Source organism: Leptonychotes weddellii, chromosome 12, assembly GCF_054177405.1.
Source record: "Leptonychotes weddellii isolate Sample4059 chromosome 12, ASM5417740v2, whole genome shotgun sequence".
Lineage (NCBI taxonomy): Eukaryota > Metazoa > Chordata > Mammalia > Carnivora > Phocidae > Leptonychotes > Leptonychotes weddellii.
The window spans coordinates 71,378,268-71,406,004 of NC_138380.1; the positions used below are offsets into that span (position 1 = coordinate 71,378,268).

The 27,737-nt window shown below is 33.9% G+C and overlaps 1 protein-coding gene across 1 annotated transcript in view; it reads left to right on the forward strand.

Moving 5' to 3' along the window:
- Positions 1-27,308, forward strand: part of SEMA3A (semaphorin 3A) — a 202,927-nt gene extending 175,619 nt beyond the window's left edge. Inside the window, exons 13-17 of the mRNA XM_006727083.3 lie at positions 174-215; positions 3,072-3,229; positions 7,078-7,145; positions 19,770-19,912; positions 21,209-27,308. Coding sequence (XP_006727146.1) covers positions 174-215; positions 3,072-3,229; positions 7,078-7,145; positions 19,770-19,912; positions 21,209-21,664 — 867 coding nt within the window. The 3' untranslated portion in view covers positions 21,665-27,308. The remainder of the gene's footprint in view (positions 1-173; positions 216-3,071; positions 3,230-7,077; positions 7,146-19,769; positions 19,913-21,208) is intronic.
- The last annotated feature ends 429 nt before the right edge of the window (positions 27,309-27,737 follow it).

Genomic DNA, 27,737 nt, shown 5'->3' on the forward strand with positions numbered 1-27,737 from the left:
TTAATACTCATGTATGCAGCTTCCTTTATGTATCTTATTTCCCAATTATATTGCTTCTTGTAGACACTGAAGTTAACTCTCTGAAAGCTTATGTTGGTGTTCTGTGTTAATTAATATTAATGACTGACTTTGCTAATTGACCAAACAGTTCACATTTTCTTTTTCTTCTGTAGGAGCCAACTACTATTTCAGCAATGGAGCTTTCCACCAAGCAGGTACTATCATTATGTATTACAGTCAATATTCTATATTTTGTTAATTTTGTGTTTCAGTTAGATAAACATATCTGTGATTCATCAAATTTTACAGATTTATTAACAGTAGTTCCCAAAAAGAAAGAGAAAAGAAAGAACATTCTTACAGTAAGGTAGTAGAATGAAAATTAAAGATCCTTTTCATTGCCCCATGTTTTTGACCAATCTTACATTCCAATAAATATATTTCTGCTATCATTGTTTGTTGTAAGTTTTCATTTATAGCGTTTCTTTTTTGGGGTCATTGTAATATTTTGCTCGGTAATTATTTTCATCTGTCCTTAAAAATAGTATTGGTGGATATTTGAGAATATAAATAAGTTTATCATTTAATTTAATTTGCATGAATAAACAACATATATTTTATAAGCTAATAAAATTGTGCACTGGGCTGTATATGTTTGGAGGATCTTGACTCAAAAGTTAATTTTACTTTTTCAGTAGTATTGTGTACTAGAGAAAACATTTAGCTTGGCTACATATAAAAGGAAAACAGCGAAACAGTCACTGCCAAATGATAAATTATTAAACTCCATGAATTCAAACGTTAAGGGCAGCATGTTAATAGTCTTTGCATTCACATTGAATGAATGCTTTGGCAAGACACTTAAGAAACACAAATGACTCCTAAATGTTACATTATATGTACAAAACAAATATAATTTTAACTTCTAATAAATTATCTTTTCCCCATAAATGTTACATAGCCTTTCTATCCAGTGTATCAGTGGTAACTCAAAAAAAATAAATAAATAAAAACTGAGTTGAAATTAATTATTAAATAACCTAGCAGAAAAAGCCAGAATGGAGTAGGAAGCCCTTCACTGACTGTTCCAAAAACTTATATATAAAATTGTTAAATATGAAAATCATTTGGCTAATCTTATTCCTGAATTGTTTACATGTTTTATCTCTGACCATGCATTAGCCCTTGTACAAGACACTAAAATACTATGCCAATAAAACTCAGTGTATATCCTTTCCACACTTACATATCAAAATAGATTGATAATCTCCAAGATATTTAGAGAAAGTCAGAGTGCAGATATTATTGACCCTCATACTGTTATCTTACACTTCATAAGTATGTGTTCACCTGTTCTTGTAATCTAAAAATTGTCAAATGTTGGCAAGGAAATCCGGGGATTTCCAGAATGGAAGCTAGACTGGGATATTCTTTCCTTTAATGATTTTTAAAATTATTTATTTATTCTCTGCTTGGTTTCATTGCCAATCTTAATTACGTTACTTACAGTTTTATAAAATATCTCTTTTTGTTTAAATATTTTAAGTACTTTAAGAATTGCCTGTTAAATGCAACACATTTCACCAAAAAAAAAAAAAAAAAAACACACTCAAAATACCAAAAACAGTTCATCAGTTTAAAATACCATGATACAAGAAAAGTATTCCTAGTCTTCGTTTTCTATTACTAGAAGTTTGATTTCATTCAGATCTGAATCAGTTTTACTAGTGCTCATGGAAATTTTAAAAGTGAGGCAGTAGTTTCAAGAGGTACAAGCAGTGTTGCAAGTAATTTTCTGGATAAATGGAGTCATCGCCTGCTTATGACCCGAAACTTGTTAAGGAGGATAGTGAGAAAGCCTGTGGTGATGTTAAATTAGGCAGAAAAAGCACATCAGGTTACTTGCTAGGGACTGGATTATGCTCAATGGTGCCTGCAAGCCTCCCCTATTTTCATTTAGATAGCATAAGTAGTTTTATAATTCTTTAATAGTACTGCAAAATAATTGTAAAACGAAAACTAGACTTGAGTTGTATTTAATTTGGGGCATTTTATCCCACTTTAAGTTTTCATGGCAGTAATTTTGGTTGCCTATTTTTGGTTTTTAATTCCCATGTTTATTTCTCTGCTTTTCTCCCAAAGGGATATGATAGATTTAGATACTACCATTTAGATAATAAGTCCTTCCCAACTCAAAGGTCATATTCTTAAAAATTTGTAAGTATGAATTTTGCTTATGCTTCTTAAGTTACTGGCCAATCCTAGAGATCCTTTGATTTGGTATGACCAACTTGATCAGTAGCTTTTTAAATAGTTCTGACCACAATACAGGGTTCCACAAGTCCATATTCACCAATGCCAACCATGCTTGTGGATATGGCTACCCCACTTTAACTAATTTGTTTAAGCATCACATGTTGGGCACCTGGGTGATTCAGTAGGTTAAGCATCTGCCTTCAGCTCAGGTCATGATCCTGGGGTTCTGGGATCAAGTCCCGCATCGGGCTCCCTGCTCAGCAGGGAGTTTGCTTCTCCCTCTGCTCCTCCCCCCGCACTTGTGCTCTCCCTCTCTCCCTGAAAAATTAATTAATTAATTAATTAAAAATTTTAAAAAGATGTCAAATTTATTTCATTTTTTATTGCATTGTGATTGCCTGCTTTCAATATAATCTAAGCTTTTTCTTTCTTTTTTTTTTAATAAGATGATTTTGGAAGGGAGATAGAAAGGGTAGGAAGGGGGAAAAGTTCCTTCCATTAGTTAAGTTCTTTATTAATATTTTTCAAATCATGGTTGATCTTTTATTTAAATTTTTACCTTTATTGAGCTATAACTGATATATAACCATTCCTATCTTCCCTTGGTTTTATACTTTAAAATACATTTGTTTTAGTCAAATATTTAGATTTTGCTCTTGGTCTTTTTAAATGGTCATATGATCTGCGAGGTTTTTGACCAAATTGCCAATAATGGGATTTTTTAAAAACCCGCTAGTATAAAAAGTAAACTTTTTTAAGAGAAAAGGTTTTAAAAAACAGAATTGTTCTGTCCTGACAGTAAACTCTTTCCACAGCAACAACTCTATATCGGTTCCACCACGGGGGTCGCTCAGCTCCCATTACACCGCTGTGATATTTATGGGAAAGCCTGTGCAGAGTGCTGCCTCGCCCGAGACCCTTACTGTGCCTGGGATGGCTCTTCATGCTCTCGCTATTTTCCCACTGCAAAGAGGTAGGAGAAATACTAGGAATAAATACAAATGTTTGCTATTTATCTTACTTGATTCTGTTTTTAAACAGCTTTCTTCACATAAGTACATCACCTTTTTCTGATGAATGGTTTAGAGGGGTTTGGGTTTTTCTTTTCCTTTCTCTTAAATAGTCGAAACAATCAGAAAAACATGTATAGTTATAGTTGGGTACCAAATATAATGGAACAAATGGTTTTAATAAATTACTGAGGGAAATCTAAAACATTACAATAATGTCCTTGAATGTTTACACTCAGAAATTATAAAAGTTTTCCAACTTCATTTTACACGGGGGAAGAAATGAGGGCCAAAGCCACAAAGAAAGTCAGAAGCAGAATCTAAACTGGGCCTTGTGTCTTTTGACCAAAATGCTCTTCTCTCCAAAAATGCTCTTCTTTTTCTATCCAGCAACATTCTGTCCTGGTTTTAAATTTTAATAAGGTAATTCATGTCCTTGGATGAGTGGAAAATTTTCAAAGAAAGTAATTTATTTACTTTTAGAGTCTTAGACAGTATACAAGGACTCAATTACAAAAAGTCAAGAAAAAATTTTTCTGGTTTTAAAGATACTACATTTTTGGGGCGCCTGGGTGGCTCAGTTGTTAAGCGCCTGCCTTCGGCTCAGGTCATGATCCCAGGGTTCTGGGATCGAGCCCCTCATCGAGCTCCCTGCTCTGCGGGGAGCCTGCTTCTCCCTCACCCTCTGCTTACCTCTCTGCCTACTTGTGCTTTCCCTCTTTCTCTCTTTGTCAAATAAATAAAGAAAATCTTTAAAAAAAAAAGATACTACATTTTTTGTATAATGCTGACTAACTAGCATCAAATCATATCTTTATTTGACCCAAAATATATATTTGACCCCCCAAACTTAAAGACCACTGTATTATCATAGTATCATCTTGTGTTTGTGGTGTTTGAACTTGAAATATAAAACCACATAATAAGATACCTATTTATTAATCTTTGTATATGTATTACACAAATATTTTAAGCATATTCTTAATACTGAAAAGCATCTTTTTTGGACATGCTTAAATAAAAGTTGCTAAGATATGCCTAGAAGTTATCTAAAATAATATGTTTAGATAAAACATAGCTCTAAGCTGCTGTCTAGGAGATTGAGGGCATTAGGAACAGGCATTTGATTATTTGATACAGTACTGTGTGGGAGTACTGTTATCCTTCAGGGTACTCTTAGACACATCCTAAAAGTTGTATACACAACTGGATTTACTTTCGCTTTAAAAAATAAAAACACTTTCTAATCTGACAAAATATTCACCTCAGCATATTCTCCACTGCTCACATATAGCTACCTCTCTCTGTAGATATTTACCAGTATTTCAGAAACGAGCAATGAAAGATGAGAATAATACACAATATCTTGCTAATGTAAACCCAAAGATTAACAGTATACACATCAACCTCTTGAAACATAAAATAGAAATCAGAGTTATCAAGGTCCACTGCATTTTAGGAGCAATGAAGTTTGTTTTATTTTTTACTCTAGTTAATGTTTTACAAGAAGCTGTGATGTGGATTTTTTTCATTTCTAGTAAGCTGTGTTCTACATTTGGATCATTTAAAATGTTTTGAAAAACTTCTAGGAGAAAGGAATAATCCCAATGTCTACCTACATCTTTTGATTACATGCTTCAGCTCACATTGGCTGTATAATGTTAAATCGTGTACAACTTAAATTTTTCATATATAATCAGTCCATGTAGATTAAAACAGTTATCTTGTTAATATTAACTGTAAGTGTAGTAGTAGCTAATTCCATTTAATAAAAGCAATTTTCTTAAGCCTTCAACATTCAGAATTGAAATGACGTGTTTGTATTCTTTCATATATGAACTGATTTTGCTAGAAGTTTAAATCTGAAAGAAAAGTTTAGTGTGGAAATAATGTGTTACTGAATAAAGAAACCATGGATAGTTTAATAAATAGCAAGATGCAGTTTTTATAGCAATAAAATTAAATTATTTAAGGTTGAACTTTTATGGTTCTTAATATCATTTAGATCTAGGTGCTTTTATTAGTGAAAAACATGAAATTCATGTTTGAATTAAAAATGAGTATCATTTCCTTTCACGTGACAGTATATGACATTACCTAATTTAGCAATAATTCATTCAAATTTTAAGCTTTTTTAACAAGGAAGAAGATAAAAATAAGATCATAACTGTATCTATAATAAGTTAAAAAGCTGTATGTTATATATTTGAAATATTTATTGCATACCTACAATTCCAGATTGAAGGAATTATCATTAACACATTTTTGTTGTGCCTTGAAGATTTTACTTAATCCAATTTCATGTGTCTTTGAAAAGGATGTTTAGAGGCAGGCCTCCCAATTTATATATTCTTTGTGATGGCTTTTTTCAAAAGCTTAAATGGCAGTAAAAAATGCCTTCCCAAATGCTTTGTGGTTCGTGTTTCACAAGTTCCCTTGTTGGCTCAATTTTGAAATGTGCAACATCTGTTTGATAGTCTCACCAATTCTACAAATAGAACTCTATAAATACTTTAGTCTTCTAAATTTATGAATACAGTAACAATTTCCATGTTTGCAAATCTCAATGGCCCTTGTGAGAACTCTTTTCAGGGATGATAACTAACTTTGCAGCAAGACAATATTCATTAACATTGACAAAGAAAGCAGTTGGGCACATGTCCCCAATCTTTTTGATTCTGTTATATGTAGCCAATCTCCATTTTTAGCCTCTTTCTCAAACTCCACATCCTGCTCACACTCGAAATGGCTAATGACAACCTCCTTCTTCCCGGTCAACCACTAACAGAGTGTGGAAAGAAGACACCCAGAATGTGTTGCAACTAACATGTTCTGAGCAGCAGTAGGTAGGAGGAATCTATTTAGATTTTTATAGCAAATTTGGCTTTTGTCTTAGAGGTGAGTCCTTCTCTCTCACCTTCCTCTGACAAGAGGCACATTTGCTCCACAATATTTGTTACCGTGCTTCTCCTTTTATTCATTTCACAGGTAAATCAGTCTGCAGTCATAGCCATAGGATCATGAAAGAATTGTTTTATTAAAAAAGGCTGATACAGCAACCAAAAACAAAAATTTAAAAGTAACTTAAAAGTAGATTTCATAGGGATGCCTGGGTGGCTCAGTCGATTAAGCGTCTGCCTTCAGCTCAGGTCATGGTCCCAGGGTCCTGGGATGGAGCCCTGCATCAGGCTCCATGCTCAGCGGGGAGTCTGCTTCTCCTTCTCCCTCAGTCCCTCCCCACCGGTTGTGCTTGCTCTCTCTCTGACAAATAAATAAATAAAATCTTAAAAAATAGATTTCATAGAATTAATACTTTTAAATTTAACAAAAGTCTATTTAAGGAATTATGTATAAGTATTAAGAGAAAGAAAACAGTCATGTGAATTTTAATTTTCAAGCTCGCTCTCTCGTTAGTGATCAGAAAAAAAGTTTAATTCGGGTTATTGAAGAAATGGGTTGCTATTCTATATTTTGTGCATTTTCCTCAGAATTTAAGATGTTAAGAATTTTAGAGTTTCTGTATGTTAGATTCTTACTGATTGGCATCCAGTTGCACATAAACCATGATTCTAACTTTGAAAGACTTTTCTGCATTGTTAGTACATTTGTATACTGTTTTCCATTTTGATCACCTGGAGACTGCTCCTATAGGTGTAATGAGCTGCTTTAAAAAATTTCTTTAGTCAGGTATAGATGCATCTCTTCCTGTAAGCTCCTGGTGTCTTTGGTTTTTGATTCTTCTTAATTCTTGTGACAAATTCCCAAGATGGAATAAGGATGCAATAATACCTTTTAAATGTAATTGTTTTAGACGCACAAGACGACAAGATATAAGAAATGGAGACCCGCTGACTCACTGTTCAGACTTACAACACCATGGTAAGTTACAACACTTTCATCTTCCAACCTGCTAATACCAGGGTAAATCGTAAGCATTTAGTAGTGTGTACCCACACATGTGCATGCAGGGCACTCAGTGGTGCCGGAATACTTGAGGAAATGCACTGAAGAGAAAGGAAATCTAGAAGAAAGAAGATTCTAAAGAATACTAAGCAATGAATTTTATTTTATTATTGCAGTTATGATAAATTCAAGTTTTAGATTGTTACAAGGCTTAAATTTCAATTTTCTCATATTACCAAAAAGAAGCCAGGTTTAAGTACATGCTTTCGTAGATAGGAACAACTTGAGAGCAGTAGGTAACAGAAATATTTACTTAAATATATTAAAGAAGAAAATGTAGCCTTAAAATAGTCCATACAAATTATTATGCTGATGATGCAGACCTATTGTATTGTTATTGGGTATCCTAGTCAAGTAGAAGATAATTCCAATTATCTTCACATTGATTTACTAGTAGGATACTCCCTTGAACTGGGGGTTTGGATTGTTTCATTTTATGCTTCCTAAAAGATGTCAAGTCCTAATTAATGTCCAGTATTTAATGCTGGAATATCAACCAAACTTCCTTTAAAATGCTGTAAAATTGTAGTATATCTCACTACCCCCCCATTTCAACCCTTTATAAAAAGAATAATGAGGCTGTGCTTCCCTCTGCTGGGAAAACGTATCAATGACATCACTGCTAACGAACAATTCATAGTTAAAAATAGCTGAAGTATAAAATGTAAATATTTTACATGTAATTGAACATAATTACCCTATTAACCTTTTTGGTGTCTTTTACATTGATCTTAAAGGAAGATCTGATATTTTTATCAGTGAACTTGGATTTGATTCACTACTTCTGTGTTTACAATATTCACATTTCATAAATGTTAAGGAAGAAAACACACTGCATAAATAACACCCCAACATGCATTCCAAAACCTAGCTACCTTCTGAAGGTTGGATCCCCCTGTTGTGTATCCTATACGTGCTGGTATCTGATTCATGAATACTCACAGGGTTGCCAATACCAGGAGATGGGTAGCCACAAATTGAGCCTGTATTTGGGGTCCATTTTGCTTGCACAATTTCTCGCCAAGGACTTTACTGTCTGTTATTGTTCTCATTATAAAGAAAAAGGCTACCACTAAATTGGAGCAAATGTTGTGATTTTTTTTTGTCTTTGTACAGATAGGGTACATTATTGACATATCCTCCTTAAATTTTTCAAATGGTGTATTTCAGTTGGACAACCAAACATTAACTAGTCTTGCATTAATCTATGTCATGTAAAAATATTGAATTATAATCAGCACCATTTAAGCAATGCAGTATTATGTAATTTAATTTGTCATATTAAAGAATCTTTTGCTTAGAGATGGAGAAGCTAATGATAATAACTGCAAGTAAAAGAAACAGAGCAGTTGTAACTAGAGCTCATTTCTGATTAGACTTCAATCTCCGTATCAATATAGACTTCGTTATTTTGCTCATTCTTATATTCCTACTGTTATAACAGATGCAATATCTTGAATATTATAGAAACTTAATAAACTTTTATTGAATGAATAATCTAAATATTTGAAGCTATAGCACAGCTACTTACCTTATTGTTTTTGGTTTTCAGTAGCGATTTGCTTCTATTATTTATTGTTGAAATGACTTGAGTCATACACTGCTATTAATACCACCAGATTTAAAAATAGATGTTTCTTAAGAAACATCATTATCGACCAATCAATTAACTAATAAAAAATAATTATACACTACCACACGTAGAATACTCTGCTATGTTTTAAAGATTGCTGGAGAATTACTGATAGATACATCCATTTGTTGAATAATCCAGTTCCTTCATAGACCCACTTGGTATTTTTTCACAATGATACATAGGCTGGAATTATGGGCATACATATAATTCAAAGAAAAACTGACCAAAGGCATATTTTTTTTTAAGTGAGACTGTGTGTAAATAAATGTTGACTGTTGAATGGCCTTTGGAAAGTGCTTCAGATTTTAAAGTTCTATTTTGATGAAGTTAGAGTGATGAAAGCTTCTAAAAATTGAGAATATAGAATTGCTTAGCTACAGAAAGTAAAGTGAACATGAATCATTTTTTCTCTTGATACTTCAGTCAAAATACTATAGGAAAGAAAGGGAATTGCTGTGGTTCACTGTTACTGGGTGTGTGTGTGTGTGTGTGTGTGTGTGTAAACAATGATGCCTAGATGCATGTGATATATGGGAGGAAATGGTGAAATAGTCCAAGAAGTTCAGCATAAATAAAACGTTCCCTTTTTGAAGGCCTCTTTATTCCTTGTCTGCTTGTATTACTAATTAACCAAACATAAAAACCGTATACCATAGATTAGGGTAAATTTCAAATGTCTGGAAACTAAGTCAGGCATTCCCATAGGGCCAAGCTGAGTCTTACCATTAGGAACCAGTGAATTATCTTAGAATAGGCAATGTCTATTTTTGAACGTAAAATGGGCAAAAACCCAGAGCCCAGCCCTGTTAAATCATGTATGTTGTCTTGGTGGTGTCACATCTCACATTGAATAAAATATATGTGCTCATGTGGAAACATACAAAGATACGAGATGTTTTCCCAGAAAGCTGCTAAGCAACTTGAAGCCAAATTATACACTTCAGGACAATCAGTTCCAGCTGTAATGGTAAACATATTCTGTAACACTCTATATTTTACATATCCTGAGGTTTTAATAGAGAGACTATATAAAATAACTGGGCATTAAGGTGGAAGAAATTTCACTCGCGATGAAACCTTTAACACTCACTCAGCTCTTTGCTCCCTCTTGTGTGAAGGCAGCACTATGGTGAGCGGGCCTAGGTGTCACATCGAAAACTCCAGCTCCCCTTAATCTGGCACACTCTATTCCATCACCGGTGGCTATTCACCTAGGGAAATTTTAGTATAAAACCCTAAATGTGTATGTGCTGGCAGATCTTCTTGTCTTCTCGCTCACACCTCATACAGAATGCTAAAGAGAAACTTCAGGTTTTTTCCATTATTTTCCCTTCCCTAAAACAACTTATGCACAAAATTGGAGCTTGTCTGACTTTGCCTCCAAGAGCATGAGTGGCCGAGTCAATTTACCATTCCCCCTTCTTTACTAAACAAGAATGAGTTGTATTATGATCTCCATGCCCAGAAAGGAACAAACCATAAATAACAACATTTAAAAAGATTAACATCATCTTAGATTTTTGAATCTTTGAAATATTTTATGTCCTAACTTTACTTCAGTACCATCATTGAATTTTGCTTCGTGATAGTTCTCTTGGCTCTTCTACATACATGCATTTCCCTTCTAACATCCCACAGTAAAACATCCACAGAATTTAATCTTCTTAATTATCTCTGCAACTGGCTTCTCTCAATTTATGTCTTGGTTGGCATCAGCAATGTTCCAAAATTTCATAAAATATCTTTGGCAGTGTCATCTTTGTGGTCTGCAGAGCTGTAAATTTAGTATTGTGTAGCAATGCTAATCTAGTCGGTGTTTTAGCTTATTTTATACACGTAGAAATTCCAACTGAATCTGAGCGTTTAGCCCCAAGAGAAGCCTCAAAGTTTGATAGATGAGCATGATGTCAGCCCTAAAAAAACCCCTAACTTTAATAAATTGCCAAATTGTATCAAGTCTAAGATGTCACTGAATATAAGATGCACCATTTTTTAAGGACTGCTAAGAAAGGAAAAACTGCCCAAGATGGATAATATAACAGTGATGCCACAGCATCAAGCCAGCTTACAGTGTTTCAGTATTCGTGCAAAGAAGAAATAAACTCCCATGAAAAAGACAGCAAGGATATTTGCCTGTTTCACCTGTACTCATGGGTGGTAGAAAAGGGGGAAAACCACTTCTTGAATCACAGGGTGATACTCACAAATGTTTACTTTCTGAATTCACACCAACAGTGTGGACCAAATACCTCAGACAAGACTTTAACTTGAAGAGGTATCAGGTTAGGAGAGTCACATGTGTCTGGCAAAAGTAAAAACAAACTCTTTCCAGAAGAAAGCAACTTGAGAGATGTTAAAATATACAAAGTGTACATTCTAGAATTAAATTATTACAGTATTATCCTCTGTAATTAGGCAAATCCAATTATTCATAGTATAGGTGTGCGAGACATGCACACACACATTCACACCTGAATAAGAAGAGGTTTGAAATATTTTGTACTATCATTGTTCCTTATTCAAGTTTTTAAATATGTCATAAGAGATCACCCAACTGTTTATACACCCATAATTTAACTGTTGTAAATGTAAAGTTTTTAAAGCATGCTGTATTCTTTAAATTCCAAAAATAAGGGAAACATTAAAATACAAGATTGTATTTTCATTATTGTTTATGGAAGGTTTCTGCTTCAGTAAATGGGTGTTTTCCATCATCTATCATATCTCTTGGGAAGAAGTAAATTAAAGTCCATGTTTCCTGATGTTTAAATGTAAAAATTCCTGTGGTAATTTTACTCTGCCATATAGAGTATATGTGCTTTCTTGGTAAAACATTTGCTATAAAATCATGAAAATAAAACATATGAGATATTCAATATAGAATAAATAAATATGGTAGTAGGTATCTTCATATTGGTTATGCTTTTTACATAATTGAATTTCAGTCTTCCTTATACCATGAAGCACCACAGCCTCCCACACACAAAGGTATCAAGCATAAAAGTAAATGCAACTATTCAGGCGGCTTCATTGTTAACTTCATAACATATCAATTTCATTTCCATATTTTAAATTAATAAATTTCTAAAAATTAAGATACTAGTGACCACCTCTAATACAACAATTACCGATGAATAGTAAAATTAAAATACCCAGGTCATATCAATCTGCTTGTTTATCCATCTATCTATCTATATGCCAACAAGAACATTTTAAACTAACATTTGTAGGAATCTGTGTATTCAAGAAAGATAGGAAACTACTTGAATTGTAAAATTTTAAGTGCTATATTCTGTTTGGTAATTATTTCCCAGCACCAGAGACAGTCTTAATTTAGGAAATAAAATGAAGTAGTTTAAAATCTGATATTTTAGCAAGTTGATACATCATAAGTTTAAATTTTCTCTAAGGTTTCATAATTGAGTCTTTTTTTGTACTTGACAGATGCATTAAGCACATGGACTTTAATACATACATATGCATGCATGCAAACTCACATTCAGCTAGTTAGTAAACTAGTTGGTACAAGCATCATACAAAACATTGGAGAAATATTGTACTAAGCATTATATCGATAAACAAACAGGACCCCTGTTATATAGCTTAGTATATACTGTAGAATTTGTTTTCAATGTATTCTAATGTATGAGATTATTAAATCAATTGTTAGCCATCTTAATAATCTGGTCCAAAAATATACATGAGCGTTAGGGATGAATGAAATTTTTTGTCTTCGGTTTTATTTATTTTTAGGTAGGGTATTTTATATCTTCCCAAGACTTGTTGATTCATTTCTAAAATGCCTTTTTAGCTACTGCTACCTAAAGGGGGATTATTCCTTCGTTTGAAGCCAAATTAGATTATTTTCTATTGATAATTACCATTTATATTTCTAGAGAAAGACGTCTAGACTCTGGTAAGGAAAATCTGAGTAATGATGTTTATACTTAAGAAATGCATTTTTGCAGTCTTCTATGTCACCGAGAGCTTGTGGGCAACATTTCCTTTCTTCCTTAGTTTGGTCTTTAAGTTACTGAGAAAAAAATTTACAATGTAAAATATTAAAATTACAATTTTAAAATTACAATTACAATTACAAATAAAGTTATAAAATGTGATGAAAACAACTGGAATTAGATTTCTCTTTATGTAGTTCAACAACTAACACTATTTGTTAAATATTTAAAATAATTCACAACCATTTTCCCCTACCCTAAATTAACTTTTACTATTATATTCATTATTTATGAAATTCAGCTTTAAGATAACTTTCAGGGGGTGAACATCAAAAATGATAACAGAAATTAAATAGTTGAATAAATACGTGGTTTACTACCCCACCCATCTCTGTCCTTTCTCCATGATATCACATTCGTACATTATTAACATTTCAATCCTGGGAGACATTTATGGGGTTAAAATGGAGAGTGAAATAAATGGAAAGCTGAAATGTGATGCCTTCTGTTTCTGCTGTATTGGAAGAGAATCAAATACTAAATAAGGCCTTTAGCAACATGATATTCCTGGCCAAATGATGGATATCATGACTTTTTGTTGTTACAAAAGGAAGCAATTTATTTAACTTCTTTCTTTCCTCCCATTCTTTCTGGTTTATTAGCCTCATTTCATTTCCATAAATTATCCCACTAAAGGAGGAAATGATTAATTGAAGATTGCTTCCTTAAAAACATTATTTCTTGTCATTAACAACTGCGACATATTGTAACATTGTGTTATTCAAACATACTGTGGTACTTTTAAAATAATTGTAATGTTTGTTGCTCTCAATTATTTTGCTCTAACTATTCAATTCAACTCACGAGAATTCATTATGCCAATTTAACAACTAACTCTACCCTTCTTGTCTACTGGTAATTTTCATGACAAAAGTCTTATTCAAAACAGTTGCTTTCTAAGTGCAAAATGTATTTTAAAATAGATTAAAATGAGATTGCTTTCTTTCTGAAAATCTACAGAATTACTCATTGGCATGGACATCCTTTAGACTTATAGGTGTCCCTGGAGATGTGAGAATGTATTCATATGATTTCTCTAATCTCTTTCTCTTCTTATTATCCCATATTTGGAATTTTTGATATTGGGGTATACTTGATTGGTTATCTTCTCCCACCATATCTCAGATCAACTCTTGTAACAATATAAAACAATAAATTTAGAAGATTTGAAATGTGGTTTAATAGCATATTCTGTCATAATCAAGGCTATCAACCCTATGCCCTTTTTAACTGATTAAACTTTTAACCATTCCTTTTATGTAATTATGATAACTCTGTGTCTGAGGATATCAAAGTTACATGAGATTTCAGCTTTTAAATGCAGAGTAAATAGTTACCTGGATTTTCCATTCAGCAAACATCAGCCAAGGGTTTATGACTGCCTAGTGCCAGGATTATAAAAAGGGAGGAAGACAACCAGATAAAAAATAATCATAACACATAAGACTACATGTGTTCTAAAACTATATGTAAAAAGATTTTTAGGAAGCATAGAAGAGGAAATAGTTTATTTAATGGTGGTCAGGGAGTAGGATTGATGTTGGGAAGCAGTTCATAATTTGTCTTACTGTGGATTCTCAGTAAAGGATTTTAAGTTTTGAATTAACAGTTGAAGCTATCACAAGAATGGCAGTAACAGGGGCGCCTGGGTGGCTCAGATGGTTAAGCGACTGCCTTCGGCTCAGGTCGTGATCCTGGAGTCCCGGGATCGAGTCCCGCATCGGGCTCCCTGCTCAGCGGAGAGTCTGCTTCTCCCTCTGACCCGCCCCCGTCTCATGTGCTCCTTCTCTCTCTCTCTCTCATTCTCTCTCTGTCAAATAATAAATAAAATCTTTATAAAAAAATAATAAATAAATAAAGTTTCATTGGGCGCCTGGGTGGCTCAGTCAGTTAAGCGACTGCCTTCGGCTCAGGTCATGATCCTGGAGTCCCGGGATCGAGTCCCGCATCGGGCTCCCTGCTCGGCAGGGAGTCTGCTTCTCCCTCTGACCCTCCTCCCTCTCATTCTCTCTGTCTCAAATAAATAAATTAAAAAAAAAAAAAAAAGAAGAATGGCAGTAACAATAGCATCTCACATATTTATCACTGTTTCTGTATTCAGGCATTATACTATTATTTTTATGTAGGTATATTTTAACAAGACAAAAATACTAAAAAGGGTTATAAAAATTTTATGTTGTCCAAAATTGCTAGATGACCAGTAATATACTTCAGATGATGTGTAATCGTTTGATTAAAAAAAAGGATAAGATAAAGATAGCAATGATGTCACACAGACAAAGCAGGTATACCGACAGAACAAAACCAGGCACACAGGAAGAACATAGTTACCACGAAGTTCTAAGGATAGAACATAAATTTGGCTAGTGAGTTTTTTCAGCCAGTGGTGAGGGGAAAAAAAAACTGATCAACAGATGAGCCACAAAGTTAATTCTTAAAAAACTACATCAATTTTTCAGAGCACATGGCCGGCTCAGTCAGGAGAGCATGTGACTCTTGATCTCAGGGTTGTGAGTTCAAGCCCCATGTTGGGTGTGGAGCCTACTTAAAAAAAAAAAACAATTTTTCAAGAGAATCTCAATAATTCCTAAAACTAACACCAGAAAAAAAATCTCCCAAGGTGCACATCAAGAAAATAGTGGAAGGCAGTGGACACCATACTGGACAGCATTGTGACATAAACACAGCGCATCCGTAGAGTATTCCTTCTGGACTTCCTCAGCATAGATCAGAAGGCCCCCACCCAACACAATTCACAGAAATCAGTTATATTATGAGAATAAGCCAATGTGTCCCATGTAAGCTGCTCTAGATCAATTAGTTTAATCCAGAGGGAGATTCTAGATTGTACTTAACCCTGAATATGCAAGATTTCCTATCCCTCAGGAAATCTGTAACCAACAATGTTTTCTCAATTGAGGTTTTGATTTATATTGGATAATTGTAAGTTCAGTAATATATGCTCTGAAAAGTACTTAGAATACAGATGTGCTATGCTACCATTTCAATGCAGAGCTGTTTGCTTTAATAAAGTCAAAATGATTGTTTGACATCCTAAGAAAAAAAAAATCGAAAATCTAGTAAGACGAGAATCAACATACTGTTCCTGGTTATGTTTTTTTTAATAGAAAGATAGAAACAGAGACAAAGATTAGGGGGTGGAGGAAATAAAGGCAGGAGAAAGAGAAACACATTATTACCGGAATTCTAACATTTCCTGTGTTGTACATTTACTCAAGCAGTTGAGGTAAAAGGATCAGGAAAGGGAATGGGTATTATTGAGTGCCTTCTAATCATTCTAAAAATATTTATTGGGTATCTGTTTATAAGGTTTCAGGTATGGGGAAATCAACTTATGCTTATAGGTTGTTGTATCTGAGCACCCAAATATATGAATGCTTACCTGAGGCCAATTTAAATGAAAATTCCGACCCTAAGTTAAAAGTTGCTGATGATAGAAGCATTCTACTGCAGAAGGATCAATAGAAACTACTGTATTCAGTGGAAATTTAGTTTTTGCAATTATTACTGATGGCAGCAAAACCTAACAAGACATAAAATAAGAGAATCTCAAACCAAAGGACAGTAGTACCTATACATACTGACTATGATTGATAGTTAATATGGCAGAACCTGTAACTTCACTGCTTCCTAACTAGAATACTTTCTTTTGCTTTTTTATTTGGACAAAAGAGAGAAAGAAAGGCCAACTTAAAGGGGGCATGAGTACTTAACGGTATTGGTGGGAGTAGTTATCAAGGCAAAGTAAAGACACCTGGACAATGAACTAAATTCTCCAGTTGTGGTTCTTATTCAGGTGGAAAAGTACCTGAATGTCATGTTTCTTGAAGAACTCCACGAACTATTGCTATATTAAACTAAAAACAACCTGGTATAAATTCTTGATTAAATCAAATGCCATCTTAGATTAGATTGTACTATAAGTAGCAGATGAAATGGTTTCTTAAATATAAGAAAATATTTACTATTAAGAGAACTTTTGGATGCCTGGGTGGCTCAGTCAGTTAAGCGTCTGACTCCTGATTTTGGTTCAGGTTATGATCTCAGGGTCTGAGCATTGAGCCTGGTGCATCAGGCGTCAGGCTCTGCCCTGGGCATGGAGCCTGCTTAAGATTCTCTCTCTCTTCCCCTTTTCCCCCACTCGCTCTCTCTCAAAAAAAAAAAAAAAAAAAAGAACTTATTTTATTTTATTTTTTATACACTGGGAAACAGTTGCTGTCACCACAGGAGACTTGAGAAACTAAAAACTGAGCAGGTTTCCCAGGATTAGAAGAAAGGTTAACAGAAAACTCTCTATAGAACAGATAGAATGATTAAATTAATTCAGAAGAAGACAACTTTGTGAATTTTTGAAAATGCACCTAATTGATTTTACATTTATATTAAACTATATTAAGCTTTCTTACTATACAAGGTACATTGCTCTTCCTTACTGTGTGTCAACTAATGAACCGAAGGATTTAAGCAGAGCTCTGTGTTTGCAAGGAAGAACTTACATCTTAAGATTTTTACAGATACCTATGGTAACTTAGATTAGGTGAGAGACAAGTCAGTTATTATCATAAAGTTCTATAAGAAAAGTAGTCCTGGATAAGCCAGAAGATACTGGTGGCTCACCATGTTGTTTGCTTCTAAATCCAATGGATTTTGTACTGTTACCATGCTGTCATGTCTTGTGATTCATTAATATGTAGAGATTGAATGTAAAGTCTCTGCCTAAAAGTTAAAGGATTTTTTAAATTAAAACTTTTTTTAAACTTTATTTTATTGGAGTAAGAACACTTAATAGGAGATCCACCCTCTTAAGTTTTTAAGTGCACACTACAATATTGTGCACTATATAACGTGTTGTACAGCAGATCTCAAGATCTGACTCATCTTGCATAACTGAAACTTCACACCCATTGTCTAGCACCTACCCATTTCCCTTTCCCCCCAGTTCCTGGCAACCACCGTTCTAACATCAGAGTTCGACTGTTTTAGATATTTTATATAAGTGGGATCATCATACAGACTTGTTCTGTAACTGGCCTGTTTCATTCACTTAGTTTTCCCTAAGGTTCGTCTGTGTTGCTACCTATTGCAGACTTCCTTCTCCTTTGTTTTTTTTTAAACGCTGAATAATATTCCAAGTAAAAGGATTTCTAAATCAAAGTTCAGACTGCACAGCAAATAGGGAAAAAAATATATCTACTGACCTCTGTGACAAGGTATTCTAAATATGGTACCACAGGAGATTTTCCAGTGTGCATTAGGCAGAGAGATTCAATCCACCTCTATCCAGGGAAGCACATATCTTGCAAACTAACATGGCAACATGTGTCATATCGATTCATTCAATGATATACTAATAATTTCAGAGGGAACAGAAAAACACTATCATATTCAATGTAGATATTGACATACAAAGATACATTTCCAATATAAAAAAAAAAATGTGACTTGGAATCAGTTAAATGTTGTTCCTTTACATTTCAGTCATTTCCTTTTTCCAGGGTATTGATTTGTTAAATAAGAAGGGACAGATACTTCCCAACCTTAGAAGAGTTTCATTTCACAGTTTAGGGTGATAAGGAAAAAAGCACTGAGATTGACCTCCCTGGAGATAGCAAATGGCGGCAGAATGTCGACCTTGCAGGGTGAGAATAGGAGATGGTGGACGTAAACCGTATACAGGGATTAGGTAGAAGCAGGGTTTTGGAAAGCTTTAAACCTAGTGAGAGCAAATAATATTGTCTGTGACAGACAAAAGTCCTCAGTTGATTAGAATGGGAGTAAAATTGTCAAAGTGATGCCAAAATAGGCAGGGGGGGACATTTTTTTTTTTAATTAAAAATCTAGCTGAGTTTGAAGTAGAGAGCAAAAATTTTTCATCTGTCTACACTGTCAGCCCTCCATGCATGTGAAAATATATTTATTATTTTCTAAATTAATTTAATGAGTTCCAGATTGTACAGGATGTCATAATGGAAACAGGATTATACAAGATAATAAGGAGGTTTTTTTTTTCTCTCTAAATGAGTTTTACCTAGACTCCCTGTGTCCTACTTTTGATCTTAACTGTGTTTCATTTACCACATTGAAGGAGGTTACATAAAGGGTAAAATAATAGAAACTTAATCAGGAAACAGGTTTTCTTATTGCTACATTTTATTATATACTCTTGCCATATTCTTTAACCTAATTCTTGAAAATAATAAAAGATGTATCATTTTAAAATAAGGACAATTGAAACCACATTGCTTTATAGTTGTGCATCTTTCTTCTGAGCCATCCCAAACATTTCACACCGATTGATCTTCAGAACAACCTTGTAGATTATTTAAAGGTTATTGGTGGGGAATATAAACTTCCTGAACTCTACCTTCTGTAAAATACTAGATAAATATTAATGGCTGTTGAATTTAATTTTACAGATGAAAAACATTAAGACGCAAAATAATTTCTCAGAAACAGATTCTTGTTTCCAAAAGTTCAAATAACTTTTCTGCTAGAGAATAGTACAATATGAACTGGCCCCATTAGTCAGAGCATAAAGTTTTACAGTTAAAATAATTTCTTGGAAAGTATTATCCTGGCATATAAAGATGTATAGTACATGACTGGTTCTGTTAATGTAATGCTATTTTCTGGTAGACAAATCTCTGCATATGCTTTATATAACTTATACCAAAATAATTATTCTATTTAGGCAGGCACTTGAGTTCTGAAACCTTACGTCCGTGACATTTCTGCCATCCTAAATCAATTTGGAAAAGACTCCCAACTTGGCAACAAATTTATCTTCTGAATTTCCAAATAAATACTTTGGAAAGTTGAGTTTACTTCTCTAACGTTTCCTCATTTCATTTCCTCATCACCGGCCAGATAATCACCATAGCCACAGCCTTGAAGAAAGAATCATCTATGGAGTAGAAAATAGTAGCACGTTCCTGGAATGCAGTCCAAAATCACAGCGAGCTCTAGTCTATTGGCAATTCCAGAGGCGAAATGAAGAGCGAAAAGAAGAGGTATAGGAATGAAATTGACTGGATTATTTCTGTCTAACATATAATGTTAAGTGACCCCAGCATGGTTGACTTGAGGGTGAAAAAATAGAGAATCTTCATCTTTTTCTTAACCCATCAATAGTCCATTCATTAAACAAGCATTCACTGAAGGCTGATCATAAGACAGGCTTTGCACTAGGAGCTGGAGAAACAAAAGTGAACTGATAAGAATTTTGTCCCAGAAGCCATTTGGGGATATATTTGAGAATCTTCTTTTTCCCTGTAGTTACCTACAAAGCAATTTGTTATCTATATTTGTGTACAAAAGAAAAAATCAAATCCTCTACTAATTTTAACTTTTGTTCAATTAATTCTGCTATCCAAACATGTTTTCTTTTTTCTGTTAACTTCCTCCTCAAATGGGGAGGGAAGGTTTGGGGATGGGAGTAGGAGATTTAGGACACAGGGTCTGGGGTCACAGTGTGAACTCTGATATGAGTTCATGTATGTAGCATCAGAGACAGATCTTCCTCCTCCATGTATTCGTTTATTCCTGTGTAAAAATGGGAGAAATGTACACAGAAAATCTCAATACTCTGAGCCTTTAAAGCTTTTTAAAAGTATTAAATAAGGGTAACTAACCAGATTGTGGAGGAGATTTGTAAATGAATTCTGTGCAGATAATTTTCCGAACATAATCTGAATATAAAGTTTAAGATCCTCCATTATCTTTTTTGACATTTGAAGAGTCTTTAAATATGTAATCACATCATACAAATGTCAGAGTTGATTTAGACCGTTTTATACCCTCTCAGCTTAGGCTTTCAGAGTTGTCTGCTGTAAACTGTATTCAAATAAAAGTGAGGTTAGATATATTCAAGAGCATATCTTCATATTTATGTCACATCTAAGACTTGGAAAGTGAATAAATAATTATTAAGCATGTAATCCTATGCTGTTTTCTGATAATCATGGTTCTGTATTTCCAAGATTTACTGTTAACTTTCTCCCATATTTATATACCTTCTTTCAAGTCTATAAAATAAAGTGTATCTTTGTCCTTTCATTATCTTGAATATTTTAAATTATTATAATGAAAAATTCTATTAAGACAGTAGACAACCAGTATGCATTTGCAATGCATCTTAAAAGTGATTTACAGAAATTTCTTTTTTTCTGATGGAGAACTGCTATGCTAGACATTTTATTAACTGGTTTAAAGTGTGCCTCAACACATAATCTAAATTTTTACTGAGAGTCCTAGAACTTCTATTTCTTTAAATATGTATATTTTTGCTACCGTTTCTCTTCTGCTAGATCAGAGTGGATGATCATATCATCAGGACAGAACAAGGCCTTCTACTGCGTAGCCTACAACGGAAGGATTCAGGCAATTACCTCTGCCATGCTGTGGAACATGGATTCATGCAGACTCTTCTTAAAGTGACCCTGGAAGTCATTGACACAGAGCATTTGGAAGAACTTCTTCATAAAGATGATGATGGAGATGGCTCTAAGACCAAAGAAATATCCAACAGCATGACACCTAGCCAGAAAGTCTGGTACAGAGACTTCATGCAGCTCATCAACCACCCCAACCTGAACACAATGGATGAGTTCTGTGAACAAGTGTGGAAAAGGGACAGAAAACAGCGTCGGCAAAGGCCAGGACATACCCAAGGGAACAGTAACAAATGGAAGCACTTACAGGAAAATAAGAAAGGTAGAAACAGGCGGACCCACGAATTTGAGAGGGCACCCAGGAGTGTCTGAGCTGCATTACCTCTAGAAACCTCAAACGAGTAGAACCTTGCCTAGACAATAACTGGAAAAAATGCAATATACATGAACTCTTTTCATGGCATTATGTGGATGTTTACAGTGGTGGAAAATGCAACTGAGTTCCCCCAATTATAAATTAAGTCCATGAGTAACTTTGCTAACAGACTTTCCTCCTAATACCGACACCTAATAGAGGTCACGTGAACGCAGATGTTCACTTTAGCAGACTTAAGTGTTTCCTATGAGATTTCATTGTACAGGTTTCACTTTCTTCTTTGCCTGAGAAATAAAAATGTCATTTGCCATATTGCCATCTAAAGAAGAAAAATTGCATCAGCAAAGCCATTTTATTGAACTGCAAGTTTAAAACAAACTGCATGGATTTATGAAGCTGATGAATATTCCAAAATGTAGTTGGATTCAAGGATATTTTTTGTCTACCAGCACTCATGTTTATATGTACTGGAGGAGTAAAATGATACTGAATAAGTGGTCTGTGGAAATATAAAAAACATAAACCATCCATCATCCAGAAGAAAAATGGAATACACTGATCTACTACTGATGTCTTCTTTCAGCTTTGATCTAAAGATGTATTTTATTAAAACTATAATTTAAATGTACCATGACAAATATGCAGTAAAAATTAGCTCTTTTCTAAGCTAGAGTAGGTTTTTGTCTTCGAGTTATTGTGCTATATAGTTTTTGTTTTAAAAACTCCAGTCGCGTGCTGCTTTTTTTCCGACATCGTGTTTTTAGTTCTACAAGAGGGATAGCCTATAGTGTTCAAGAAACACATAAACATCATTAACTGTTGATTCCTAAAGCCTGCATATAAACTATGCTTTATTTCTCTGAGGAGTTCAAACAAATAACACCTCCCCCTTCTTTAAGTATTATCAAAAAATAATTTTAACTTGCATTATGTTCCTAGAAAAAACAGAGCATTTAACCAGCAAAATGAGAAGCAGCAAATTGACTTGTTAAATGCCTTGTGTTGTACCTAATGGATCAATAAGGAGAAAAGGAACTGCATATTTCATGAAAATAATAAGCATTGTTTAAATATAACATTAACACAAAATCTCTTAATTCTGTGCTTGAAAACCTGCATGATATTTGAGACATAAAAAACTCTAATGATTCCTTTAGGAATTACATCTTAATTTTTTTGAAAAAAGATCAGTAATATTCAGAACAATTTCTTAAAAGCAAATTTCCCAACTCTGTTTACATCTGTATCAGCTGTCTTTTATCTCATCTTGTTTAAAATAATTATCTGTCTAAGGAACATATGATTCGTTTCATGTTGATGGGAGCGACTTTTATACAAACTGTTTTCCAGGACACAGCTCACACTTAAAACATGTCAAGCTTTTTGTTTCCTGCAATAACTTATAAAATAAGGTAAAAGATGATCAATAAAGGACTTGCCTTTTTCCTTGTCCTGACATGATTCCTTGAGAATCATTGACTTCAAGGTGGATAAGACTTCAGCATTATGATAGTTTTCTCTTGCACTGCATTCACCTTTCCAGGAATCCCTCCCTAGATCCTTCATCATGCACAAAAATGCATAGGAAACATCTTCTTGCTAATTAATGAAAGCAGCATTGAAATTCTAACTCTAGCTGTCTTGGGATTCTAATTAACTCAGCATTAATTTCTCACCTCAGACTACAATGAATTTTTTTTAAAAATTCTCAGCTGAAATATTTCACAGATGGAAGCTCATGTTTCAATTTTAGTGATTTGAATAAACAATTTGTTAATGCCTATTTCAAATGAAAGCCTAAAAATATTCTACATTCAATTTTAGGCTCCATTGATGAATACAGTGTTACTTTTAGAAATACATCCTTAAATAGTATTTGATTTTTAAATTATTTGAAGGACATATTTCTGTAGAGAAAAAAAAATGTTTGAAATACTCATCAAAGAACAAAGAGTACTCCAAAAAGAGGTAATTCTTTTATTTTCATCAAGTATCTTAACTGTGCTGAAATTTGGTGTTGCATTTCCTTCGAAATTTGCAGCTGAAACATTTATTTGCAGTAACAGAAATATCTTAATTCTTATTAGTCCTCAAAACTAATAGATTTGAAGGGATAGATTATATGATAATTTTAGGAATGCCTTCCAATATCTGAATGCATTTTGTTTAGCATTATGAGAAACCCAGAGAAAGGAAGTCTAGACTTCAATTAAAAGAAACAAAACAAGCAAATCTACTGGCATGTCTTTATAAACCATCAGGTCTAAGTTTTCAAAGAAAATTATACATATAACTTGCAGGTAGATAACTCTTATTACAGTCATAGTCTGCCAATGTGTATTGAGGGGGACAGTTGCACGAAAAATAATTAACGTCCCATTTAATTTAGTTTTAATAGACTTTGGCATATGCATGTATCATCAGAGTTGAAACTTTATTAAGAGGCTCATGTGATCATAAGCAAGTTCTGACAGCAATCTTAAGATTGGAAAAAGGTACATTGTAGCAGAGAAATTCTGGCCCAGTTGAAATCCAATGTAAAATGTAAATGCATGTAAATGCACACTCAATGCTACTTTTACGTACAATTTAGTGATTTTCAGTGGTATGTGTTTAATATTTTTGCTACCTTCACATTAGGCAAAAGAGATGTAAATAATTTTGAAAAGACAAGGAAGGACAGTAAACTGCAACTTTATGTAGGTACTCCATTTCAGCGTGTTCAACATCATCCCAAAATGCGAGATTTCCCCATACAGGTGACAAGGGGGTTTATGTGCTATTTAAGGGCAGAGGCTGTGTGCCCATTCAAGCATGTTTTTTGCCAGGTAGTAAATATGTTCCATATCTGTATTTATCACTGCATTTCAGATGGGAACTAGAAAACTGGAGAGACAAATGTAATGAAACTGCTGCTGTAAATTATTCCTTTTAGCATGTACTCAGTTGCTAAATACACATTTCTTCAAAATATTTGAATTCAGATGTCTTTACTGTTCCCTGTAGCATATGGTGTCAAGGAACATAAGTTTAGAAAATGCTGAGAACCAGAGTCAGGTTGCTACATAACAGATTTCTTCATTCTAGTCATCTGTAAACTGCGTTCTGTTTGTGCGGATGATGTGCATTTTGATGCCCTTTAAGTTAAATATTGTTATTTTTGTCATGCCTAAAAAAGGAAATATAGGAATGAAATTCTGTAATGTGTTATTATCATGATCAGTTTGGTTTCCTTCAGAATCTACAAAGATGCCAACAATTGTTATTGAAATTGCCTATCCTTAAAGTTATAAGGAAGCATTTTATTAATATGAAGTGATTAGTATAAGATTTTGAAATCTTTGTTTTATGAATTCACTTTTAAAACACATCTTGCATTCAAACTTTAATGGAGATCATCCAATTTGATGGCCTCAAACACAAACTTAACAAACAGGATTCAACATCATCTTACTGTGTTACAATGTGTTAGATATAAACTGCCCTAATGCCAAAGGCATCCATGCTTTTTATTTTAACTTTGTAATAATTATTCAAAGTCATTGTTAATGTTTGCAAAATACGTTTCCATAAAAAAGAAAACATTATTTTTCCCAAAGTTTGCAAAAGCGTATTAGTTTATCTGATTTCTAACAATCTTTTATACTAGTTAACTAAAGAAACACAGTTTTTTAAAGTTCATATACTAAGAGAACTATAAATGAAAAGAAAATGAAGCCACAGAAATGGTATGGTCATTTTCACAGTCAACCTGACCAAAGAAAACAGCTTGGTTTTTATTTTAACCATGCAAACACACACAGGCAAAGGTAGAGGTGCCAAATCGAGCCCAGCGGGAAAAAAAGGTGATTTTGAATATAAAGAAATTGGGCTTCTACACACTTTGAACTTTAGAACCAGACTCCTACCTGTTCAATTAAATTATATTGATAGATCTTGTCTATCTCTTATGTGCCAGGCCCTGGTAAGTGATGAGGATAGTAAAACAACTTAACATCATCTTATTTGGCAAGTCTTTCCTGTTTCTTCCGTCTCTAGATGAAACTAACCACCTTCTCTGCACTAAATCTGTGCCTTGTATATACTTTTTTATTGCCACACTTAACACAAAGGTATAATTTCTTTGTTTACACCCCCATCCCTTTCTAGACTGTAAGCTCCTTGAGGGCAGGGTTTGTATCTAATTTATCTGAACCTCCCCACCCCACCCCCCAGTACCTAGCATGATGGCCGGTGCAGGAGAAGCTCAATAAATCATTGTTGGAAAGAATCGGGTTATAATGTGATGAATGTCACATGCAAACACAAGATAAAAGTGCTATGGGATCCAAGAGGAAGGAATTAATTTAAAGAGATCATGGAAAGCTTCAGAGCATAAGTGACATGCAATCTAGGAATTGAAATATAAGATAAATTTGCCCAGATGAAGTAAAAAGGGCAATCTGGGCAGAAAAAAAAATTAGGTGAATGGAGGAGAGGTGTGAAAAAATGCTTTTATTGTGGGAACAGGTGTTCCAAATAGAGTATGGGGTTCATAAAGAAAAGTAAACTGTCCCACTACTATGAGTCAAAATGGTGTATTTGTTTGATTTTTCCTGGACTTTGGCTTATTGCCCTCTATTTGTGCCCCACATTCTCATCCCTGGCAGTTAGTATCATTCATTCTGCTGCTTTCTACCCCCTACCCCTTTTTGCTCTCCCTCCCCAACTTCCCTCTTAAATGTTGACCTCTTTTATCTTTACTTAGCTGGAGTCATAGCACTTGACATTTTCAAACTAATCTTTATGCCATAATCTCCTTTCTAGTTCAACCAACCTTGCTTTTGTGCCATTTGGAACTCAGAGGAACAGCTGGGAGAAGATAGCTTTGTCAGGCTGCTCTTACACAGTTAGAAATGAAAGCTTCCCTTATATGTCACCTGCCTTCAGCATTGCCCCACTTACCTAGTGTTAGACCGCTCGGACACAGGTCCAACATTGCCTCGCTGATTAACAGGGTGGCCCACAAACAAGACTTCATCAAAGATGGCTTTAAAATATGAAGCCTGAGTTTATTCAATGAATACCCTAGATGGAGTATTTATGGCTGAACAGTGATGCAAGTGAGGTTAGAGTACATAGTTGACAGGCAAAGACTTCTAAGTTAAGAAAGGAAAAGGAAAAAATTAAGAAAATGAGGGGCTTAGCTGCATCTTGAAATTGTCAATCGAACACCACCATTATATTAAGTTTTTTTGTCACATAACAAAAAAATGTATTTTATTTCTCTTAATCTAAACATTATACTTATAGACATTGTTATATAGTACCTAAGTAAAAGTTTTCATAAATGTGTTTAAGTCATCCCAATTTGGGTAATTCTGAAGTCTCAACTTCATCCTTTCTTTGTAAATCTCACTGAAGCATTAGACCTCAAGTAGATACAATTTAAAAAAAAAAAAATCCCTGTCATTTGTGTAGCTCAGTTCTTAACGTTTTGATTGTTCTGTTGATGACTAATTCCAGAGAGGCTTAAACTGTTTTAGGCAAAGTAGTATGTCTAAAATCAAACAACTTTTCCACTTTAGGAATTTTTTTTGTTATACCTCAATTTTTAGGAAGTTTGCATCCTTGACTTTCAATAAAAGAATGACACTTTCAGTAGTCTTTAAATATTTTTGTTTTTTCATTCACTGTTTTAAATTGCTGATAAATGTCAACAAATGAATATATGCCTCTATATACCATTTGGTAAATTCTACTTGAATTTACATACTGACTAAAGATGGTAAAATATGCTTCAAATTTGCATTTTGGCATTTACCAACTTCAGAAATATTGCTTATTCTCTTCTATGCATTACTCTTGACCCTAATAGTTGTTTGTTGAAATTAGTTATGTTTGATTTGGTTGAGGAAGCAGGTTAAATTATTACTTAGTGAATATTAATACAGCATCAGAAGTAAAAACTGGCATCCAAAGTGTACTATCAAATAGTACATAGAATTCTTAAAATTAGGAAATATATTTATTCAGAAGAGTTTGAGTAAATATTCATCTAAGATTATTATATTTTGACCAAAATAATAG